Source organism: Phalacrocorax carbo, chromosome 5 (genome assembly GCF_963921805.1).
Source record: "Phalacrocorax carbo chromosome 5, bPhaCar2.1, whole genome shotgun sequence".
Lineage (NCBI taxonomy): Eukaryota > Metazoa > Chordata > Aves > Suliformes > Phalacrocoracidae > Phalacrocorax > Phalacrocorax carbo.
Window position 1 is genome coordinate 23,670,141 of NC_087517.1, and position 25,047 is coordinate 23,695,187.

Sequence of the window (25,047 nt, forward strand, 5' to 3'; positions counted from 1 at the left end):
GAAAACATCAGGCCACAGCCTCAAGTAAGGAGAAATTCATAATCTGTTTGGACTGTCCAATCACAGTAAGAGCTTATAAAACCTGTCTTAAATAGTAATGCATGTTTTATCTTGCCATACTGTTTCACAGGCCCAACGAGATCTCTTTGATTACATGTCACTGGCAAAGATAAAAAAAGGATGGCTTCTGTTATACCGCAGGTAACACAGTGAGGTAAGAAACTACAATATAGTAGTTGGGAGTTTATGATGGTGTTATGAAACTATGACTCACTTCCGTAAGTTTAAGACAACTGACTTTAGAAAGCAGAACTTTTTTTGGCTACAGGTCAACAAAAACTTCCTGAAGATAGCTTGGAGTTCACATACTATGTATGTGCTTACCTGCCAGCTGACAGCAGAAATAGTTTTGTTGGAAATCTACCCATTGGATAGGTATTTGACCACTGAAGTGTCTTGTTTGGCAAGTGCATGTATACGCTAGGTGCAGAGTAACAGCATGCCTCAGAACACCGATCCTTAGAGAATTGCAGGGATCTCCATGGTGTTTCCAGCAGCAGCTCTAACAGGCAGTTCAGCACATGGCTTCTTCGCCAACAATAGATGTTTTTTCCCTCTGTTGAGGTCGAACAGTGGCACTCAGCCATGTGATCCGTATGTGAAGAAAGAACGGAATTACAAGGCTGCCCTGCCCACCCCCGAACTGGGAAGGGAGATGGTGTATTTGAGGCCTTTTTGCAAAAGGTTCGTTTTAGCCCACGGGTTAAACGGCCCACGGCCGAGACACTCGGCCACCCAAGGGAAAGCAGCCTCATGCCTGAGGCGGGAGCGGTAGCAGGCCAACCAACCCTCACGACCACCCGCACAACGCTGCCGCAAGAGGTGCGAAGCCGCGGCCGGTAGCACTGCGCAGGTCCGTTGGCCAGGCCCGGTCGGCCCCGGCTCCTGGGGGTAGCTCCCTGAGGGCGGGGCTATGCGACCGAGCAATCGCCCCGCTGCGCTTCTTACAGGCTCCCGCCGGGACGACGCCGCGCATGCGCACCGGCTAGACGCCTCGCACAGGGCAGCTATTGGTTCTCCGCAGTGTTTCGGCGGCCGGAAGCGGAAGTGTGCGTTCTCTTTTCCGGTGAGTGGGCGCGCGGGTTGATTCGTTCTGGTCGGGTGACTTGGTCGCCGCTGCCGTTCTTCGGACATGGCGGGTGAGTCCTGGGGCTGGGCTGGGTCGGGTCGGGTCTGACTGTACCGCGGCGGGGGGCGGTGGCTTAATCCCTTGTGGGCTCTTGGGTGCTCTGGGACGGCAGGCATGAGGGGGCGTGGGGCCCCAGGGGAGGCGGGCGCTGCTCCCTTCGGCCGGCCGGGCCCCCGTGTTGCCCGCCGCGGGAGGCTGTGACCCGGGCATGGGGCAGGGAAGTGGGGGGCGAGCTCGGGGCGGCGGTGGTAGGGCCAGTGGGCGGGATGTCGCCGAGGGTTGGCGGCGGTGAGCCCGGGGGGCCGGGGGTCGGTCTCGGGAAGCGCGGTCGGCCTCACTTCCCACTGCTCACCTCCCGTTGCACGGTCCCCGCGCTCAGTGGTGGTGGTGAGCCAGGGAGTACCTCCGTGTCAGCTTGTTCGCTGCGGGGAATCACAACCCCAAGCGTGTTTCTCCTTAAAGCTTACTATCTAAGGTTAGACGAAGAACTTTCTGATGAGATTTCTGTAATGAAGGGAGGGTTTGGATTTGTAAAGTACTCGAAAAACACCATGTCACACAAGTGACACATGTCTTCTGTGCTGGATTATGCTTTGGAAAACAAGAGTAGATACAATTTGTTTGTTATTCCCTTCCGCATCTGCTCTGGGAGAGAAGTTGATAACTAGATAATTGATGGTGGTATACATGCCACTGTAGTTCATGGCCATCTGTTTTTTTTTAATATTATAGCTTTTTATTACCTACTTGTTCAGTATTTCTGGCGGGTCTCTGTGTTTTTTCTGACTTTGAGAACCTTTTTCTAAATATGTTCCTTCAATAATAGTGACATGTAGATTGTAGACCTCTTAAAAAATCTTTTTCTTCAGGACTTACTGCTATGGAGAAGAAGCTGGCTGAATACAAGTGTAACACAAATGAAGCAATTCAGCTGAAACTAGGTAATGTCACTTTTTAAATATTGTGCATCTGATACTGGAATATTTTAGTACCTTCTTAAGAAGCTTCTTTATACTTAAATCCAGGTTTTAATATGAGCTTATTAATGTAAATATACAAATGCAAGGATAGGAATGCATAGTCAAATTTTGCTGAGATTACTACAATTAAAGTACAGCTATGGAAAGTCAGTCCTGTCTCTGTGTAATAATGTCATCAGCAATTTATTAGCATGTTACCAGAGTGCACTGGAATTACATCTTGTCTTAGTTTCCTGAAGTATTCATTATGTTCTTTCAGTTTGATTTTTCTCTAATCCTTATGCTATGGTACAGTCCTAAGTATGTTTTCTTCATGGTGACCATAGCAACAGAATTCCTTTCTTTAGGGTTACAAATATCTAATTATATATTCTATATTTTTAAATATAGTTCCCTTTCCTCTTTTTTTTTTTTTGGGGGGGGGGGGGGGGGGGATAAAAGCAAGAAAGGAGACAGAAAAGCGTTGTCAGGTTGGGCTTTTTGCTGCCCTTCCTCCCCAACATCTGGATTACACAAGATGTTTTCAATAAAAATTGTTTAAAATCTGAATAGAAAAAATGCCTCTCAAGAACTGTTTATTGCTGTCTACAGCTAATTTAGTTACTGGGATACATATTGAATTATTGACCTCTTAGTGGACTTGCTTATATCTCAAACTTATGTGCAGCAGTAATAACTTGAAGAATAAGGCATACCTGTCTAATTTTTAATCTTTCCAGCCCTTCAGTAGTTTGTTCCCTTGAGCAGTACAAATACTAAAATTTATTAAGAAAATAGAAGTAATGAACCTGTTAAGCACTTCTCAGAACTACTACTAGCAATCTTTTCTGTATAGTCTAGTAGCGTTTTTAATACACAATCACCTTTGGCTTGTGAGCAAAAATGTCATTATAACCAAAACACTTTTAAGTCTTTAAGTCATTGTAATTATGAAGTATTTCTCTTCCTCTTAAACATTATTTTAAATAATGGTTTTATGACTAGATCTAACATTTCATTTTTCTCTTCCACCTTTTAAAACCAAAGGAAAGAATGAGAGATCATTATCTCTGAGTGAATTTTGTCTAGAAATCCAGGGAGCTGCTATATCAGGTTTCAGAGAGACTGCTAGAGGGTTTATAATCAAGGTACCCATTGCCCATCTCAGCTAATATTCTTAGATTCTTTTTTTTTTATTTCAGAGTATAAATGTTCCACATACAAATTATATTGAGAGAAAATATGAGAAGCTACAAAGTGGTACCATTAAAAAGAAAAAAGCATGTAGTTGCCATGTGCATATAAAGGCAATCATACACTAGCCTCTTCAGGGTCCTAATTTCTTCCATGGTGACAATGCAGAATTGCTCTTTGGTTTTTTTGTTGTTGTTTTGTTTTCTGTTTTGGTTTTTTTTTAACACTGCTACTTTGCCTCAAATCTGTTGCTTTCTGAATTAAACCTGACAAGACAAGAGCAACCACTCTCTTTTGCTTTTGAGAGGGCCAAACTTCTATCTTGTCGCTAGAATGCTCCCATTCGCATCTTTCTCTTTGAATAATTCCTTTTTAATATTATCAGAGAGAACTTTTTTATCTTCAGTTTCACTGGAGTAAAGCAGCAGTGAAGCTGTAGTTCAATATCCGCATGCTTTAAAAAAAAACTTTAATAGCAATATGAACTCCTACAGCATTGCATGCTCATGCCAATGCAATATTGACTTAACATTAAAAATGTGTAACTGTTGTCTTGAGCTGCCTGTGCCTCATTGATGTGGCTGAACTCTCCCTTTAATGCTTAAGTTAAGAGTTATATCCCTTCCGATTTTAGGTCACTTTTAAACTGCAAATACACAGAGGATGTTTGGGAATCAAGTATCTCAGTTATCTAAAATTTTTCCTAAAAAATCCTACTTTAATCTCATAATTTCATCCACTAATCTTAAATCATATTTTATGATGAAAGGACTCCTGTCACAATTACTGTGGAGCAACTGCTGTAACTCCATAAGCATGAATAAAATGCTTCTTCAGTAAGTTACTGAGCTTGAGTAGGTGTCATTATAGCAAATATTTGTACACTGCCCGAAAATACCTTATTTAATACTAGGCTTTGAGGAAAAGTAAACAGTCAAGAAATCACTAATTATTTTGGTAATATTTGTACAAGTATACAACAATACAAATATTATATTGGTGCAGCTGTTTTGTATGTATCCATGCTGAATCTCCAAAACTTTGACACGAAAATAAATGCACAGAAACATTTCTTTCCATTCACCACTCCATGAAAACCCCCTACAGTGAAGTGTTCCCTTCTGCATGTAGGAGAAGAATGGCAGAAGGAGAAGGCAATATTGATTACATGTTCTGGTTTACTGTGGGAATATCCAGCTGGGCAGTGTCCTCAGTGTTCAAGATGAAGTTAAAGGCAGTAGCATTCAAGAGATGTATACCTGTATATATTAGGTATAGAAAAATATCTATCTATCTGTGTCAATGTCTTGGTTTTATTCTGCTTAATTATTTGATATCCTCACATCAAGTAACATGCATCTAAATTGCACAAGGTGTCTTTATTTCATTTGTATGCCAGCCTAATGTAGATAGGTTCATGATTGAAGTTGTCTGACTCTGTAGTGGAAGAATGCATGAACATCTAGTGTGGCATTGGTGGATAAACAAACTGATGCTAATGACTTGGTCATGCTCCTTTTTTTATTGGGGTTTTTTCTTTTCTCAGTTCGCTTTCCTGAGGATTTGGAGGATGATAACACGACGTTTAATCCAGAGTATAGCCATCAAGTGTTCGGAGATGAGTAAGTTAAAGTATCAAGAGTCAAATTAATAGGTCTGGAAAGGGAAAGTTGTTTCCAAATCATTAGGAAACAAGAAATCCTGCTATACTAAGCTATTTTAAATGACACAGCAATACTTGCATTTTATGACTGTATAGTTAAACAGTGGCCTTGGTGCCTAGCTCAGAGTTTGAGCCTGTAGTGATTTTTATACGCCATTTTTAAGGTAAATTAGCAGAGAATGAAACACCTGATTTTGTAGTCAGAATTACTTGTTTAAGTGAGAATTGTGTTTGTGGCAGTCTTCTAAGAATAGGAAAGAACTTTCAATTCTCGCTTAAAAACTTCCACAGTAATGTGTACCAAACAACAGTATGTCAGTTTGTTTTTTTACTACTCTGAGATTTTAAGTGAACAAAACACAAAAGTTAAGTGTTAAACTCATATTGGTGGCTGTTCTAGATCATCGAATGTTAACTGTGTTGAATTCAGAGGTTTATTGTATCTAATATGTACACTTGTGAACAGCTAGACATGCAGGGGTACAGAAACGATAGAAAAGTATTGTTTCTTTTTTTTAGGTGTGCTGACTTTCATTAATATTATAGAGAAGCTAGCTACTATGTTCCTTGTGCTAAAGTGTCATTTAATACTTTCAGTAGAGTGATATTCAACAATCTGGCCATAGTTTAATCAAAAAAACCCAAAACACAACAGCAAAAACCACACACGAAGTAAAATCCACATGCATGTATCTGGACTTCTTGAAGTAGTCAAGTTTCTTAATTTCCCGTTCATTTAAAAAGCATTCTGCATACCCCAAGTATGATGAACTACCTATATTAACTGTAATAAAATTAGTCATGCTATTACACATCTACTGCAGCTATCATTGACAATAATTATGCTTCTAGTAATGGGAGAACTCTCCAATATGTCAGTATAACTAACAAGCAAATTCTTGTTCTGGCACTTAGACTTCAAATTTTAAATTATAAATGTGCTACCATTAAAGAAAAACCTCAGTAAAAAAATTAACTGTGCATTAAAATAACAAAAAAAGGAAACTGTTTCTTTGTGAACATTACCATTTCTGCAGTTCAGGTTTTTTTGCCTGAAAATAAATTCTCTATACTTCACAACAGTATAGTGTTTATGTTCAGGGAACTCATATTTTCAGAATGTAAAAAAGGCTTTTTATTATTCTATACCTTTCCTTTTTGCATTTACTTGGTTCTGGTTAGATTGGATAAGTATACAGAAACTGTCCAGCAAAAACACACTTACTGCTATGACTGGTTATCTGTTTTATACAATATAAATTGCAGTAGTGTATTCCAAAATATTATACTACACTGCAAAGTATTAATAAGTGTTATTGATCAATTAATATAAATGTTAATGAGTTTAAGATACTGAGAAACGTAAATGCATATTAGCTATTTCACTTATTCTTTCTTGAGCTGTCACAGTAAGTGCACAGGCATTGCCATACTGAGTTCAGGAGCACATTGTCTCTCCACTAGAGAAGCAAAATAACTAGTAGAAATAGTGTAAGGCATTATCTCTGACTAGAAAGTGCATACCCAGTTTGATTCCCTCTTCCTATTTTACTAGTTATCCCCTATGCTAAGGGAAGCTTAGTATATCTCACTGGGAAAGATGATGTAAAATTCAAAGCTTAGTAAATGAAAGCTCTGTGATGGGAATGTTTTGCTGTGAAACTTTTATAGAGTTCCTGATTGTTCTTTTCTCTCTCCTCAGTGAAGTTGCTTTTGGCTACAAGGGACTGAAGATCCTCTTGTACTATATTGCTGGTAACCTGTCAACACTCTTCCGCATCGAATATACATCTAAAGTTAATGAAAAATTTGACTGTGTGGAGGTAAAGACAGAACCAGATGTGCACTTGAAATGTTGAGAAAGTTTAGTTGGGATACAGACAAGAATGCTAGGTTTAGTAACTGCCCACCCAAACATGATTTACGTTAAAAGCAAACAAAGCTTCCTTTGCTGAAAAAAAGCTTTGAACTTCAGTACATTTTCCCATTGTTCCTCCTTTGACTGCACTGCTATCAAAATCTTGTCAAACAGTACAGTCAAACATGAGGTGCTAAAAACAAGGCCAGTTCCACCAAAAAACCCACAACAACTTAGCAACTCTATTTTTATGTTAACCGTCTCCAGGAGGAGGACTAGCATTGGGGGTTTTTTATAATGAAAAGAATTCAGTAAGAGGGAAAAGGAGGTCTCTGTAAACACTGTATGAAGCAGGATACTTGACTGTGTCTCTTTAAGTGGCAAATGTGGAGAACAAGTAAGGCAGAAATGAGATTAGAAAGTTCTGGTTGGGTTATCATGTGTGCTTTACATATTACTTAAAGGAATACTATTACCTGCAGGATATTTTGTTTAGTTTTGGGTTTGGGGGGTTTTTTTACTACTTGCTTTTTTTGCCTACAGGTTTTCCAAGCTTATAGGACACTTGTAGAAAAGCTTTCTTTTTAATCCTTCTGCCTATATGCTTTCAGAATATTTTTCAGATAATCACACAAAATCTGAGCTAATCAGTCTTTCAGCCAACTGAAGAAAGGTGTATTGAACTTAAAGAAATGGTTAAGAAGATATTTTATTCCTATTTGCAACTCTTTATAAGTACCTATACAGTTATTTAGAAAAAAGTCGATTTTTCAGGGTGGTCTCTGGATTAAGAAAACTGAATATCTGAATTTTACTTAGTTATAGGGAAGAAAAAATTGAGTTGACTTTTCCAAAGGAGGTACTGATACGGTTATTGATGAATATTCATAATACTCTGTAGTCTGAAATGGCTCTACACTTGCACTGACTTCAAATTCCTGTGCCTGAGAAACTTTTTTTTTAAAAAGTAAACATCTTTTTTATGTTCCTAATTTCAAATTCATCAGAATTTATTTAAATATTTTCAAGGAAAGGCCTATTCTAAACAAAAATAATTGAATTACTTTGTTACATGAATTTTAAAGATTTGCCCTCCCTTGTTCTGGAATTTTATTAGAATATACTTAGTTCAACAGGCTAAGTGCCTGGACATGTCTGAAATACTTTTGAGGCTAGGGTAACATCTTAGGAGTGAAAGGTCATGCTCTTCATTCTTTACAAGGTTTTTAGAAATAAGGGAAAAAGGAAGGCCTGTTGGCGAAGTAGTATTCATTAAAATAAAACAGTCCAACCTTTCACCAATATAATTTCAAAATCATGTCACAACAGGAATCCACACCATAGCATCTTTTTACTCACAGTCTGTTTTCTGTACAAATAACAAAGCCACTTTACTTTTCTGGAGGTAGGAGCAAGGTAAGCAAGGTCTGTGACTGTCACAGCACACTTTTTTGATCACTCAGAATCCTTGCTTCTTTCAAGCCCTTCTTCCTCTAATGAATTATTTCTCCAGTTGCTTAAGGGTTTGAGATGCGGACAAAAAAGATCTTTTTGAATGAGGCTTCCATATACTTTTCAGAGTATTTACAAGCTTTGACTGAATTGGAACAACATGGTAGCTTACCCTGGGCTTCCCTTGGTATTCTTAGCACTGTGCTTCCAAATAGGCTGCTCATATGGCTGTATCTAAACCTTAGTAGGAAAAAAAGATGAAGTGGTCATTGATCTTGTTCCGCATTTGTATTTGCGATTAGTTTAACCACCTTAAGATATGAATGCATTTGCAGAGCTTAAAGCATAAACTGTCGTTACCGCAGGATGTTAATTTAGATGCATATAACATTTACTTTTCTAACTGTTTGGTTGCTGATCTCAGCTCCTTCAGGATAATCCTACTAAGATTTAGACTATCTGCCATATGTGACAGGTAGTCTTTGTGCTGTGAATAGATGGTGTTTAGGAAACGACAGCAGTCTCTGCCTTTAATGTAACTGGTTATAAGTGAGAAGCTAGTTCTAATGCTCTGCAAAGTTTTTCACATCTTAGGATTTTGTATCTAAATACCTGTGCAAGCCCATTCAACAGCAAGTGGTTTTATTCTGTGATATTAAGTTTGGTTCCATTATTGCTAAAGCAGCTGCTACAGTCTCTGCTAGGGACTGGCAGAAATATTACACCCGATACCATTATTTTTCCTCCAAGATTTTTTTAAACATGAAGGAAAATATAAGATCCTGAAATGTCAAGAGCCAGTCATATTTCTGCATCTTAATATCATCTCCCTAAAGATGGATCTAAACCACCTTACTGGGGAAGGCTCAGCAAAGTATGATCATGTTTTAAATACAAGTTGGCACTTCATTTAGTGAAAATAGACAGAATTTATCCCTTGGGTGGCATTGCTTCTTTCAAATATCTGAAGAGAGGCTGCTTTCTTCTAGTGTAAATATGAATAGTGCTGACCTCCGAATTGCTTGCTGCTTTGAGATTTGCAGCTGTTCAAGTATCCTCCTTTCCATCTGGATTTTATGATGGGGTGGGGGAAAGTATTCTACTAACCTCTGAAATGGTCTTTACTATAAATGTATTTATCTTGCTTTGCAGCTGGTCTAACACACTTCCTTTATACAAAAGTTATTGAAAAAGTGTAATTTTAATATTGGGCATCCTTGTTTTAAGTAATACTACTGATCACTCCATTGCTGCCCACTGGAATTAATACATATAATTGTTAGAAATTCAGCTTTCAAATATGTTTCTGTAATTCTTTTAAATAAAGCCACTTTGTTGTAACTGCTTGTTAGTACAAGAATAATCTCTATATTAAAATTATCCAGAGTCAAACGCAATATAGAAAGAAACACTGCCCACGTAAGTAGTTCTACTACAAATCAAGTTTAGTTACAAGTCTATACCAAATTCCCCATCACCACCTCACATGATTCTGATTATGAAGGTAAAACATTTGAGGCAGTCCTTCCATGAACCATAAGCTCAACAACTCTTGGCTGACTTCAATGTAAGTGGCTTTGCCTATGTTTAACACTGCTGAAGTAGTCAACTGGATTGTTTTTCTGAACAGAAACTTGTGTGCCATTGTGTACATCTGTGCCAGTTGGTAAGATAGGAGTGCCTTGTTCTGATTAAAGAAATTAACCTCTCACCAATATCAAAGAAATACACAAGGAAAAGGCAGTAAACATTTTTGCTAACTCCTTGGGATTATGAGCACCTCAGAGGAGTGTTTGGAAAATGCCTACTGTGTAATGGATGTTTCCATTAAAAAGTACAAGTATTAGTGAAACAAACTACTTGTATACTGTTGGTATTTCTAGATTCCAGTATTCCAGGACTTACTAACTGAAAATTGGATCACTTGAACTTATGCCGTCACTCAAACTTAGGATTCTGCGATTTCCTCTGTCAGAAAGGGACATCCTGTTAACCCTAAAAGTAACTGAAGAATACAGCTTATTTTCTTAAATTATGTCAGGGCCCACTTCAAGGGAAGAGAAATTTTTTTGAGGCAGTACTTGAAAATATGTTGTGGTCATACAGAACTAAGCACATAAAGCAGTAGATAATCCTTCTAAGCCTATGTTCTCATGATTTAATTCTTTCCGTTTTATTAATGGATGCATTATCTTATATGCTTTCAGCAGGTGAAAGTTTGTCTTCCTTCTTATACTAATAAACTTTAAAATGTGAGGAGAGAAAAATTACTTTCGATAACTATATAACACTTCATACTGCAAATTCACCCCTTTTCAGGTATCTTCCATATAGGCTGAGTTACTGAACTGATGGTTGGAAGTCTTATTTTAATTCTGGATTACTTTTACATGTCTCTTTCAGATACATAAAATGAAAGGTGCTACAGTTTACTTGTGGTTTCCTGTAGCTTTGTCAGCAGTGCAGACTTAGGATGTGTGTAAACAATGCACTTGCACAGTTTAAAAAAAAAAAGGTACTTCTAAGATTTGTTGCATACAAATACTTTATTGATTCTGGGGAAAAAATTGCTGATTTTATATAATGCAGTTTAATCAGTAAGTATAAAGAAAATGTTTAATATTGCTTTAAGAATAGCAAAGGTTACAATAAATGAATCTCCTTTGTCCTGAGAATAAAATGGATGTAAAGATTGTACACGGTTTAACTGGGTTCTTAAACTAAGTATTGTAGAGCTATATTTTAACTGCTTAATAGCTCTCTCTACAAATATAAATATAAATGTTGGTAGTACCAAACCATTAAGAATAAAACTTGTTTGTGCTGAACTACATCCATCTTGCTCTACACTAAAAATGTAGCTGAATGATAAAGTGCTATTCATTTGCAGGTGCATTGCTTCTACTTAAGGGACTATGGTTGAAAGGACAGGAATTAGTAGCATGTTGTATTAGCCTTTTGTAGTGTATTTTGTTCTAAGCATCTTAATTTCCCTGTTTTGAATGCTAAGTAGCAAGGGTCTTGGTTTTGAACTAATACCCATCATGCATGTAAACGGTGTGAAAGAGCTGCTTAGTAAGTTAACACAAAGTGTTCTTGTGTCAGTCCTTGTGGAAATAGATACAATACAAACATTACAGCTGAACTCACGGCAAACTCCATTAAGTAAAAACCTGGATTCATTGTCCAGAGGAAAGTTTGAATTGAATGTAAGCTCATTTTGTTGAATGTAATGTCAGGCTTTTAGGGGTTGTATTGAGGAGTAAGGTTTTGTTAAGTTGAGACCAATTCATTAAGTTTTATTGCCTGGTGAGAAGCAGTAATACGTTATTGTGAAACTTCATCAAATATTCATGGTTAAAAAGAAGTAGTAAATGTATTCAATCAAGTGGTCTTTTTGGGGTCTGAAAAGGATTATGAAGTCTGCTCAGCTGATAGTCTCTAACTTTCACTTTGGTTATCTGAAAAGAGTAATTTTAATCTCTAAATTTAATTTTGGTATCAGAATATTTCTTCTTCCCCAGTATGTTAGACTACAGTTCAGAGTTGCTGACACTACCGTTAATAATAATAATTATTATATTCTTATTATTATTTATTTCAAACTTTGTTTTCAAAATGTTCTTTGATTTGAATGTGGGATGCTGTCTTCTGTAATGTGTAATGTGTTTTGCAGCTGATCCTGTAGGCAGACATTTCAAGCAGGGAGACATAAGAATGCAAGAGTGCGCTAGCTGTCACTTATGTTTGGGAGCTACCATTTTTGGGTTGTGTCCCTTTTCCTCCACTTAGTTCTGCACCATCTAATACCTCTTGTAAGCTGCTTGTTTGGGAACCTGAGTTCCACAAGACTGTGTAGCACAGTCTTGGAGAATTGCTGGTTAGAAAGTCTTAGCTTCTGAATACACTGCACTTCCAAAATAGCTATCTACACTCTTGAGTTTTATTTGGACAAATGTAACAGTCTTTAAACATATAAATGTTCTTGAACTTATGCTGTACCTACGAGGTTTTCAGTGCTTACAGTGGCTGGATTGTGACCTTTCTGGATCTTGTCAGTGCATCTCCTTTACTTCCTAGAAGGTCACTACCGAACAATAAGAACACCTTTTTTATCTCTTTAAACTTTTTTTAATTACTGTTAGGCCATAGAACCTCTTTTATATTCGTTTCTTATAGCACAATAGTGACATCAATGCTGTCTCTTTCAAATCTTCCACTCTTCCTGCCTCCTTTTATAATCTCCAGGCAGACGATGTTGAAAGTAAAATTAGAGAAATCATTCCTCCTGGTTTTTGCACAAACACAGATGACTTTGTGTCCCTTCTGGAGAAGGAGGTCAACTTTAAGCCCTTTGGAATGCTGCTACACACATATTCTATCCATAACGAGGAAGCTGGTGAAGATATAACATATCAGATATACAAGGTATGAAAAATAAGTGAAACTTCTGCTTTTGAGCAACCAAATTGAAGTTTATTTTGCAATGATGCACTTTCAGTAACATTTCAACTATAGTAGATAAATACTATTGTTTTACCGGTTTATTAAAAATTATAAATATTTAATTTTTATATGGGAGAATTTAATTAGGTTTTGTGTAATTTTTTCCTCTCTTACATCTGTGATGGGTTTCACCTGACTTCTCCTGGCTTTTTCCCTAGGCTGACATGACATGTCCAGGCTTTCGAGAATATCATGAAAGGCTTCAGACGTTCTTGATGTGGTTTATTGAAACTGCTAGCTTTATTGATGTAGATGATGAAAGATGGAACTACTTTCTAGTGTAAGTACAGTTCTAAAGCAACAGTGAACCTTATTACCTCCACAAAGCCTGCATTTTAATTGTGGCTGGCCAATTATTGGAGCAGTATAATGATATTTTTCCCAGGAAAGAAAAACCATTGTTTATGAGGCTTGAGTTTTCCTCCATTATGCTTTGGGAAACCTTGAGAATAGAGCTGAATTAAATGCTGTTGTCCGTTAGAGCCCTGAATGTAGGCTTAAACAGTAAAATGAGCTTTGCCTGTGTTTTCTTTTACTTGCCACCTATTCATCTTTATAATAGGCAAGTGCACTGAAGTGCTGTAAAGAGGCCTGATTTATCCAAGTTGCTGCACACCAATTAAGTGAATTGTACATTCAGAACATAGCAGGTGTACCCATTGGGCCCTCACAGAGTAGCTTGCTGACACTGAAAATTCAGTTGGAGAATGGAAAAGAAAATGGACACTGCATGGGAGCGCGACTGTAATTGACCTGCTTGGCTTTCTGTTTTATCTGCAGATTTGAGAAGTATAATAAGGATGGAGCTACGCTCTTTGCGACCGTAGGCTACATGACAGTCTATAATTACTATGTGTACCCAGACAAAACCCGGCCACGTGTAAGGTAATTGGCGGCGTAACTCGTGCCTTGCCTTTTATTTCAGAAGAGGGAACTGCTGAAGTTCCCAATACTTGTTTATAATGGTGTTGATTTGTTTAAAAAAATCCCCATTATTGGCTGGCTATGCACTGATTTATTTCATTGTTCCTTTCTTGAAGCAGAGGGAATCTCAAACAAGTTTTGAATATTTAGCAATTTTAAGACTCCGTTAAAAATTATATTTTAACATGAAGATTGCTACACATACTTTAAAATGCAATACCATTTTGTTTTTAAGCCTCTATGTGATAATGTTAGCAAATGTGTGCATTTAAACTGAAAAGACATTCCTTTGTCTGTAGCCAGATGCTGATCTTGCCACCATTCCAAGGAGAAGGCCATGGTGCTCAGCTTCTTGAAACAGTTCATAGATACTATATGTCTTCTCCTACAGTACTTGATATAACAGGTTTGTGTTAAGTTTTAAACTCTGTTCACCTGTTTAATAAGCAACTCGTAGCATTCACAGGTTGTCAGCCTGTAAACTAACTTTCATTTGTCAGAATTAAATGGTCTTTTGAAGATTTAACTTCAGCTTGGTTCAGGATTAATGGTACCCTGGTTTATAGAACTGTATATAATGTAGCTCCTTAAATCCTTTACTTAGAGAACAGCACACCAGGAAAATTCAATCCCTAGCATGAACGGATTACTGGCTAATTAGCCATTTTATTGTGAGATACACAGCTGAGTTTGCCAAGAGATCAAGCTCTGTCAAATTCCTTGTTCAACTTACTCCTGTTAGCCAAAACTGAAAACTGGGGGAGGGGGACCTCCCTAACTAAACTAACTAAAATAGTGTATTAATATTAGTGTGCAAGCCAAAATTTTGCAGACGATAAAAATCTGTAGAGAATTATTGCTCCAGGAGCATGTATTGCTGGCTGAAGGCACCCATGATATTAGAGGTGTGTGCACAAATGCATAAAAATAAGAAGTTATTGAAGAAAGGGTGGGGGGGAAAGGTGTATGTGCGTAAAAATATAACATAAAGAACGGCTACAAACATGACATCTGTTCGGTGGTTTCAAGACCAATATAGGAAGAAATGCAGTTCAAACGCATGACATGACTATTCAGTTCTAGGTGCTATCTCAGACATCATCTTAGGAATAACTTCCCTGTTCTAATGAAAATACAATAGAACACTTGCTTTCATAATGCATTGCTGCAGGATAATCCTAACATAAAGTAATCCACGTCATCATTGTATCCAGTTTGTAGGAACCTAAGGAAGTATAATTTCATTTATGCAACAGGACATCATGTGCATCATGCATTTACTCTTTTATTTTTCATTTTAGTAGTGCAAAGCTTTACATAGTTTTTATAGCTGAGAATAAACAAAGTCTTGACATGCTGCTGCATAAATCACGTGACATGTTCTGGCTCAGTGCCTTAAATGAAGGGTTGCAGCAAACAGTAAATGTGTACTAAAATGGGTTTTGTTTATGGAATAAAGCAGGAGAGAGCTTGCAATATTCTACATGGCACTCAAGTTATGGGAGTTAAGGCTTTTACAAAATTATTTGATGCTCTTTTTGAGGAGAGAATTGGGCTGGACAATCTTGATGTGGCCAGGATATTTAGTTACGTAGCATCTAAAATTGTGAAGTAAAGTCTTTAACCTTTGAAAGAGGTTACATCTTCACCTCCTCTTTCCAGAAAGAAGTTGAGAATGCTTTTTTTTTTAAAAAAAATTACTTTGGAGTTTCACATTTATAACAAATATTTTCTTCTGCTTATAACATCATCCTAACTGACAAAGTGAAATGTATGCTGATAGTGCTTGCAGAAACTGCTGCCTCTTTCTTTTAATTAATCTGAGCAAAAAGGCGTGGAATCCATTAATTTTAGTACAGCTTCTCCAATCTCTCCTGTAAAGTGCTATAAGACTTGCTGTGCGAGATCAGGCCACTCGTGCACAAAACATCTGAACTGATACAATCATCATAAGCATTCTCCAACCCAAAAAATAAATTGCCAGTTGTGCAGTGCTGCATATACACAGAAAAAACTTCTATCCCAGTCCTTTTTCTTGGTAGCTTATTAGCTTTTCATTGTCTTCCTTGCTAATAAAGACTATAACTCACGGTCAATACGTGTCTTCGGCTAGTTTAGTTGTATATAGTAGGATGGTTTCACCAGTCTTTTTCCACATAATTAGTTTGTGTTCTAGTAGTTCTACTACTCTGTCAAATATAGAATAGATGGAACATAAAAGAAAAAGGGTTTATACATAGAGTAATTTTCTTTTCCCAAGGAGTTAAAAGGGATTAAGGGTGTGTATTGTCAGTCTCTTAGAAACACGTATATAATACTGTACAGTACTGCATACACAAAACATTATTTTTTCTTTCTGCAGTTTCTTTTTAACACCTACTGTCAAACATCTAACTTTGGTAGCAGTACTTATGATGAAGCACAGTTGTTTATATACTGATGAATACTGTATCTGCTTTTGTTTTCCATAGTTCTTTGTAATTACATACCAGAGATGGGGAAACAAATAATGCTGATACTAACCACAGGCTCTTTAATTCTTTCTAGCTGAAGATCCATCTGAAAACTATGTGAAGCTAAGAGACTTTGTTCTTGTAAAGCTCTGTCAAGGTTTGCTTTGCTTTTCCCCAGGAAAGTTAATGCAAGGTTTCAGTCAAGAAATGGTGATGGAAGCTCAACAAAAACTGAAAATAAATAAGGTATTAAATCAGAACAGTTGTAGTTGGACATATTCTACCAGTTTGATAAGAATAACAATTCAAACATAGAGGTGGAGACTTGGAATTTACATTCTAGCTTATTTCAGTCGATTTTTTGGATGTATCTGGGAGATACCTGGCTTGTGGTTTTAGACAAACAGAATTAGTAGGTAAAAAAAGCATTTATGTAATGGAATTTTCCATTTCTTTCAAGTATATACAAATAACAAGTGGTGTTTGGGAATGCAGAACACTAAAGTAGCAAAGAACTGCTACTAAAGCAGCTCTAAACACTTGAACTAAACAATTAAACAGGTACATTTGTTGGTAACTTCCTCGGTGAGATTAAACTCCATTGGTGAGTATGGTAGCGAAAAGGCAGAGGTGCTTAATTAAATGTATTCAAATGTGGTTTAATGAGAACTTTGAGGGATGAGGGGTGTGACATTTTCAAATGTGTTCATGAAAAATGGTATAGTTTGTATAAGGAAACTACATCTGCAGCCTTCTATGTGTGATATCTTATACCTGAAAGAATAAGTAAGTTGTTTGGGGTTTGTTAACAGTATCTGAATGTGTGCTAGTGTAGCAAACCACCCATCCTGTTTTTGTTCTGTTGCTCAGCAAAAGAATACTTGGTCTTAAATTCTATTTTATCATACAGATGCAACAGTTAATAGTAATATAGTAGCAACATATTTTTTTTTTTACTTCCCAGATGTGATACTAGCTGATCCTGGTTCCAAAAGCACTTAAGTAAACTTTCCATTTACTAATTCTTTCATTTTCTTCCCTACTAAACGGAAAGCTATAAATATTTTTCTTTCATTCTTGTATTTGGAACTTGCAGGGGGCCTTGTGAAGGGCAGTAGGTATATGGAGATAGTTAAAATTAGCAAAGTAGATACTGTTTAGTAAAATACTGCTTACTGTCACTCTAGTTCCACTCCTTCAGTTCTTTGAAGTATTTTTGGACTCTGGCTTCTGGACTTTCTGCTGCTCATTTACAGCAGGTCCTTGAAGCACCTCTACAGCTGCTGTAACACTTTGAGAGATCAGACGCTGCGTGGAAGAAAATGGTTTTGAAGGAAAACCAAGAATGTTTATTCATTTAACTTACAAGATAGAAGGATGGGTTTGACAGAGGCTTTGTCCATGCTTCTGACTGTCTTCTAATAAGCTGAGAAACTAATATTTCAGTATTTCTCCCCTTTGAGTTCTACTGAGTGACCTCTTTATTCAAACATGGTTTTTATTCTCCTTTCTGTTTATTAGCAACACACAAGACGAGTTTATGAAATTCTCCGATTGCGTGCAACAGATATGGGTGATGCAGAACAGTCCAGAAGCTATCGGTTGGACGTTAAAAGAAGACTGATTGGCCCCTATAAGGTGTATATGACTTAAGTATCACTTAATACTTATTTCAAGGCTAATTATACTTGATTTTACTTTCATTTCCATAAATGTAGTTGATGCCAATTACGTTGCCAATCAACTACTATTAGTTATGCATCATTCAACTGACACATATACAGATGCAGAGAACATTCATACATAGTGGTGCTGAAGATCCTGTATTTGGCTCCTGACTGTTTCCTGCCCAATTCCAGCAGGAAGTTACTACTAAGCTTATGTTATCTAGCTAAAAGTGGCATTATGCCCAGGTAGGCTTAAGAGGGTGGGGAAAGTAAATTTTTTGAAAAGGTTAAAAATACCTTAGACGAGCCAAAAATTTGAAGAGGTAAATGCTGCAGTAAGTTTACACTACAGACTAGGTATAGTTTAGATTCCTGTTCTACTCATTAGCTAGGTGTTTACAAAACAGCTTGCTAGAAGTAATCTAGCCATGTCAACATAGAACTCCATGCAGATGGAATATAAAATAATTTCAGCAGCAAAGTATAGGCAAGTACTAAACTTAGTGCAAAGTAACTTTCCTAGTTCCTATTAAGTATGCTTCTCAGGATCTTCAATATAGTTGGTCCGTGTTGCATAAACTGACCTTTTGAGATAGATTAAAAAACAAAAATCCCAGTTGCTAATGGCATCAGTCTTTGTATTAAGATTCAAAAGACGACAAATCTAGGTTTATTGCTGTAACTATCACGTTAGCTCCTCTCTTCAGTTAAGTACTTGCTAAGCAAACTAAAACCCTGTTGGAAAAGTTTCACAAAGTATGAGAAGTACCTTGATTAGCTTGCAAGCCTTCTTAAAGCAGCGCTTACCCTGTTATACCAAAGCAGGAAAACTTTGATTGTGCTCGTGTTGGACTTAGGGGGGCTATTAGCAGAAATGACAACCCAGCACTGTATTAAATACTTGCCTGATCTGGAGATAATACCATGTCATGCTGAGCGGCAGGACCTTAATCAAAACGCTTTCTGTTCTTTTTCATGAGTGTCTTGTCTCATTTGCTAAATTTCAGTCAGTGTCCACTACAAATAAGGCTGTGATTTTTCAGCTTAACAGGACTGTTACATGGTTTTAATTCATTCAGTCAGCACTGAAGTCCTATGGGGGAAATGCAAAATTCCATAAACAGCTTCAATTCCAGTGCCTCTAGCAATTGTTTCCACTTCAGTCTTTGCATGCAATAAATGCATTAATAATGAATGGATTTTGTATTGCTAGATATGTAATATTGCTACTTCAGAATATTGCATTTTTAATTTTTCAGTTATTTCAATGAGGGCTCAAAAGAATCCTTAAAGCAGCCAATACCCTTTCCTTGATTTTAGGTTTCATCTGCTGAAATACAACCATCTTGTGTATGGTAGTTCTGCCTAGTAAACAGCTTACTCATGCACTTGTTTTAATGTTTCCAACAAATTTTAGTCACGGTGCTGTTTTCACAAACTTTTCAGAACTGCAATTAAACTAACTTTTAATATATATAATGATTTGGAGGAGGGAAGCAAATTTTCATGAAGAGTCAGGAATATTGCTGCATACTCTAATGCTGCTACATTTTTCATATGAAGCATCTGATAGCTTCATTTGAACGGTGCTCTACAGGTGTAGAATAATTCTAAATTGCCACTACCTTAATTTAGTAAAAATGGTATTGTATCTTACAGCTATTTCCTGGCTAACAGTAGCAGAAATAAAACTTAATGCAGAAACCCCAGATGAAAAAAATCTGTAATACATCTGTTCCCCTTCAAGTCTTCACATTAGCAAGGAGGCTGTTGCTAAAAGTACGGAGATTTTTATGTATACAGCACCACTAGATTGGAATGGATTGGATCCAGCCAACTATTGCTCTCTGTATAAGTACTTTTATTTTCCTGTATTAGTAGATCTGGTATTTTAGTGAACAGGGCATCACTCTAAGGTAGTTCAGAGGATGAGCAGCTTGTCAAATTTCAGCTTCACTGTGGCTTCTCCGTTTCTGAAGAACTCTGCTTTTTACACTCATTAGCAGGCTGTCCTTGATCTCATCTGACTTCATGTCATCCCTTTTGGAAGTAAACACCACTGCTATGCTGCTTTTATTCATCATAATACTTTGTTCAGGTCTGTTACCTGAACAAAATATACTTTTCTGCCCAGCCCAAGAACCTGCTCCCAAAGAATCCTCTTGAAACTACGCAGGTAAAATGTCAGTGACTACAGGTTTCAGAACCTCATGTACCTGGATATTCTGGTAGTATATTTGGAGGGAAATGGAAACTGAAACAACTGGTTATCTGAAACATGCAGAGGGAGTTTGCTTTTTCCTGGAATCTGGAGCTTAAAGATGACCTAAAGCTATAGTATCAGATGTAAGGGGCATTTGAAAATTGACACCTTTTTTTTCAGAGCTAGTATCTGTAGTCTTAACAGATATTCCTGTTAATTAAACAGACTTTGAATTAATTCTAAAATAAGGAGGTTTAAGTTTTTCTACTGACAGAAGCTTGCTCAGAAGATTCTCATCTCTGTTTTCATTTGTGCAACTTATCACATGTTAGTTCTGTCTAGTCAAAATGAGTAAGATACTCAAAACATTAATCAAAAATTTGAAGGGCTATGCTGCTTTTGACATCCTTTCTATAAGGAAATGTTTCTTGATCATTGGCCAGAAATGTTCCTGGAGGCCTCATCGGGACTGTGATACAGAACCTCCTTTTCTGAACTGAATTTTGCTGATCTGTGGGAGATTATCGAAGTTTTTTTTAAATCTTACTAATTTACAGCGTACTGTGGTCTCCACTCCCTCCTCCTGATCCTCAGAATCAATCATAGAAAAAAACGAATTTTTCATTCAAGAGTTAAGTATAAAATTAGAGTACAGAAGGGCTTTGATTTTGAGACTGATGGTAGAAGTAGAATTGTTTGGGAAAAATTTGTCGTTTTAACAAACACTGATTCCACAGGCATTGCAAAGACTTTATTAATAAGATGCCAGGCATACATAATGCATATATTTCTTTCTTTAATGAAATGTTGAATGACATTCTGCTTTTACAAAGTGAGGGAAGACTGGAGAATGGAAAGTCACTAAGGAACTGGGCAGTTCAGAAATATATGGGGATTGGAACAACACCTCAAAATACTTTTGTATTTAAGAAACAGGTGAAAATACCACAGGTGACACAGCAAGGGGAACTTCTCCTCTTCTTGCTGTATGAATGTTTATGCTTGTAAATAATCTTACTGCATTTCAGTGCTGTAACTGCTAATCCCCGGTAACTTTTGGATAATCCGTAACAATTCCTGAAATGTTTTCCGTGTATGGGAGGCTTCAAATTAATTTTGATAGTCAGTTATGGAGAAGTTAGTTGGCTGAACAGTGTGATTAATGTCAGCATAGAACTAAATAGCCTGGTCAATTTTCTACAGTCTAGTTTTCCATATCATACATCTTCACCGGTGGAAGTACCATTAGACCTAATCTACTTGGTTAAGGAAAAACTTCGAAACCACTTTTAACTTCACTGGTTCATTGGTAATACAGGAACTGTGAGGCTTTAACAGAAATTATGTCCTGATCAAACACTGTTAATGTTGTTCTTATGATTAGGGGCATCTTAGAGAACTAGATAGTGGAATTGAATAAATTTAAAGAAATACCATATTCTTGATGATTTTTGGTTGTGTTCAAACTACTGTTTGTTTGGTTGCTTAGAAAAAGCAGAGGGAACTTGCCAAGATGAGAAGGTGTCTAAGACCAGAGGAGCTGACGAATCAGTTGAACCAAATAGACCTAAACATGCAACATGAACAGTTAGAAGAGAGCTTCCAACAACTTGTTTCAGATTACCGAAGAGTCCTAGAACGACTTGCACAAGCATGAAGATCCTGCCTGTACAGGAAACATGCAGACTTCTATACAGTGTTGTAAAGCACATCCTTAATTGCCACTTAACTGCAAAAAAAAAAAAACTCGTGACGTTTTAATCACATTAAAGGTGACTTGTGTTTCTGTGCATTTTGAATATTTTCTATTTTTGTGTTGTAGATTTTTAAATGTTGTACTTTAGGTTTGGGGGCACTTATTGCTGAAATAAACAATGTAGATTCTCAGATACAGTATCACTTAAATTGTATGAATTTTCTTTTACCCTTCTGTTTTGCCTCAAGACTTAATAGCTATCTGAATAGCAAGTTAATATGTTAAACAACATAAATATTGCATCCTTCTTAAATTTCTCCTACCTTGATCCTCCTCAGACTGTTCCACTTGGATCCTGTTTTACTGTGTAGGGCCTGTGCCGTGCCCTCTTTGGTTAACATCACGTGAGCAGGTTACAAGACCAGTTCTGTGTCCTGGCTGGCTCGCTTCCTGCAGACAAGCTCTTTACCCTTTCTTAGCTTATGGGAGCAGGATCCACTTCCATCAGACTCATCCTACTTATGCTCAAGGCCCTTTAGAGACTTATTTGTTTTCAAACCCCCAAGTTTGCAGGTTCACGATTTCAAGAAAATGACTCGCATCTGTGGAAACAGCCAAGGCTTTGTAAGGACTCCAAAAGCTCTTTTACTTTAGCTAATGTAAGAAACATATAAATCTGTAGGAAGTAAGTGTCTTTATGTAATTCCTTGACTCTCTTCTGTTGTCCATTGCTTCTCAGGCTTGAGTTCCTCCTGTCTCTCTTCCCTCAAAGGATAAATTATGGTATCTTTGCTTGTAGTTCAGACTTTAGAACTGATTGTCTTGGCCTGTAATCAAGAGGAATGAAAAGGATCATTGAAACTTATTAACCGTTTTTCAAGGTCCTGATGGGATTCAGGTCCAGCTTTCAAAACTGGAGTTTGTAGATTGACTGTTCTCTACTACCATCTGATATAATGTGGAGAAAAAGTGTAATGTTTCCCAAATGTTTAAAATCTGTGGATTTTTTTGTATTTTCTGTTAAATTATTTTAGAAATCTTAATTCTGGCTAGGGTATCTTGTCTGTACGATACTATGTCATTCATCTACTGTAGTATCCAAACTTTTTGTACTCATTAATAATAACAGTTTTAAAAAAGACCTTTCCTGATCATAGTAGTAAGCCTTGAAGGTAAGTTTTGGGATTTGTGGGGCTGAAGTGGATTTTTTTTTTGGTTGGTTGGTTTTGGTTTCTTGTAGAACATGTTCAGGTGTTGGTGATAAGCTGAAGTGAACTGTGCTTTACTTTGGTTTCTGCATAGAGGTCCAGGATACCTCTTGTGCTTCTGGAGAAGTCTATGCTAATGATGCCTGAGCTTTTGTGTTATGAAGGCAGAAGCCACTCACGAAGAAGCTTAAGACTCTTAAACTGCAGGACTACAAGGAAAAAAACACTGCCTGATGGTCTGTTTGCCCACTTAGAGAGGTTGAACATTGTTTCCCTCTTTATAAGTTACTTTTCTTGGGCTGGTGGGGAAGGGTCTGGCATATCTGTTCCTTTCATTCTTCTAGTGCCTGATGTGGGAAGGGAAAGGAGGTTTGTCTGCTATCACCCCCAGGTTATATGGATGTTCCAAAAGGACTGAGAAATGTCATGAAATGTTGGCTTGATGCTAGAGGTAGTGAGGGTTGACTTATTCACTTGATGTTGTGGGATGGATATAAAAGAAACTACTGAGCTAAATGGACAAAATTGCTTTCCTTAGACAATGTGTGAAACTTCTTTCACACAGTGATTAGGGCGGATTAGTCTGCTCATAACGTATTGGAATATTTTTCCTTTTTATGTTGACACTTGGAAGAGGCGAGCTAGTGCCTCCAGTTCCCTTAGTGGTGAAGGTGCAGCCTTAGGTTGAGCATTTCTCATTCCAGTATGGGCTGGGAACATTCTACGCTGTTGGGATGTGCCTGTGGACAGCAAAACTTGTGACCAGGTTTACAGGAACTATCTTATTAACAATTCTTGGTACCAAATATATGAATAAACAGCCTCATAGAGATCTAGAAACTTTGAATCCTGCCATCCTGCAGCAGATTACAGCTTCTGCAGCACTGCTGCCAGGAAAGACCATGCGAGTGCTCCCTAATCCATTACAGTTAATTAAGCCAATTATCTGAAACAACCTTCATCAGCAAATTGAACGAGCCCTTCTGACTTTGTCTGAAGTGGTCTAAGAGGTGTCTGGACTACCCTTTCTCTTGGCAGAGAGAAAGAGGCCATCATCTCCTGTATAACAGCTAGAGAACAGTGATAGTTCCACTGACGCTGCTGCTTGGGGAGCATATGCCAGTTCAGCCTGGCAGGCTTTTGGGGCGAGTCGGTTCGAACTAACATTTTAGAAACAGCTTTAATGGTGAAGTTGACTAAACACTCAGGTTCCACTGGATGCTGTCAGACAACAAACTCCTAACTTTCTGACTTGCCAGTCTGGATAGTTTGTTCCCTGGTTTTCAAGAGGCTAACAAATTTAACCTACAAGTGAGCTGCAGAATTCTTGTCTCTGAAGTACACACAGCAGTTACTCCAGCTATTCAGTGAGTCATGTTTATGAAAACAAGTTTAATACTGTTTACAAAACTTTAAGTTTTGTGAAACTCTTATTTCTATTTCTGTATTAACATAATTACAAACATGGACCTCCCACTATATTTAAATGAATACTTATCAGTGTATAGAAAATAGCATAGCTATCACTAGTATTGTCTGACTTGCATGCTAAGAGAGGACCTGTGAACTAATAACAGCTGTCTATATAGAATTGCCATAGTTAGATAGTCAATAGCGATTCACTAGACTAGCCAGAAGCATTAGCAATAGTTAGGTACCGGAGGGATCCCATTTTGTGGGTTTGTGAGCTGACAAATGAACACTGATGCTTAGTAGCAAGTTTTCAGCTCTAGATGTTAGGGGTGTAGGAATTGGATAGCTGAAGATGAATGCTATTAGAGCCCTCTCCTATGCTGGGCACAATATGACACTAAAGTAAATAATTATTTTTGTTCAAACATATAACCTGTTATCCTAGGTTTCTTATCTTAAACTGCCCTTGCCCTCCTTTTGAGTTATTGCATACTAACAGGAACTTAGAGCAAACACTAATAATAAGTTTATGTAATTTAATTTATTACTTTTTTCCTGCATTTTCATTAAATCTAGAGTCTTCAGTTACTTCACTCAAACAACGAAACTTTGCACAACATACTGATACAGCATTTGAAAGAGTTTTGTGCATTTGAATAGTC

The 25,047-nt window shown here is 37.4% G+C and overlaps 1 protein-coding gene across 1 annotated transcript; it reads left to right on the forward strand.

Annotated features, from left to right (window-relative positions):
- The first annotated feature begins 1,091 nt into the window (after window positions 1-1,091).
- HAT1 (histone acetyltransferase 1) lies at window positions 1,092-21,964 on the forward strand. The gene is made up of 11 exons (XM_064451590.1): window positions 1,092-1,199; window positions 2,059-2,130; window positions 4,889-4,964; window positions 6,708-6,828; window positions 12,564-12,743; window positions 12,980-13,101; window positions 13,602-13,706; window positions 14,045-14,151; window positions 16,293-16,444; window positions 17,720-17,836; window positions 21,558-21,964. Exons 1-11 carry the CDS (start codon window positions 1,193-1,195, stop codon window positions 21,723-21,725), a joined length of 1,227 nt encoding a protein of 408 aa, XP_064307660.1. The 5' UTR covers window positions 1,092-1,192; the 3' UTR covers window positions 21,726-21,964.
- The last annotated feature ends 3,083 nt before the right edge of the window (window positions 21,965-25,047 follow it).

Coding starts and splice junctions, on each gene's coding strand:
- HAT1 (XM_064451590.1), top strand. Junction 4,965..6,707: donor CATCAAGTGTTCGGAGATGA/GTAAGTTAAAGT, acceptor CTCTCTCCTCAG/TGAAGTTGCTTTTGGCTACA. Junction 13,707..14,044: donor AAAACCCGGCCACGTGTAAG/GTAATTGGCGGC, acceptor CTTTGTCTGTAG/CCAGATGCTGATCTTGCCAC.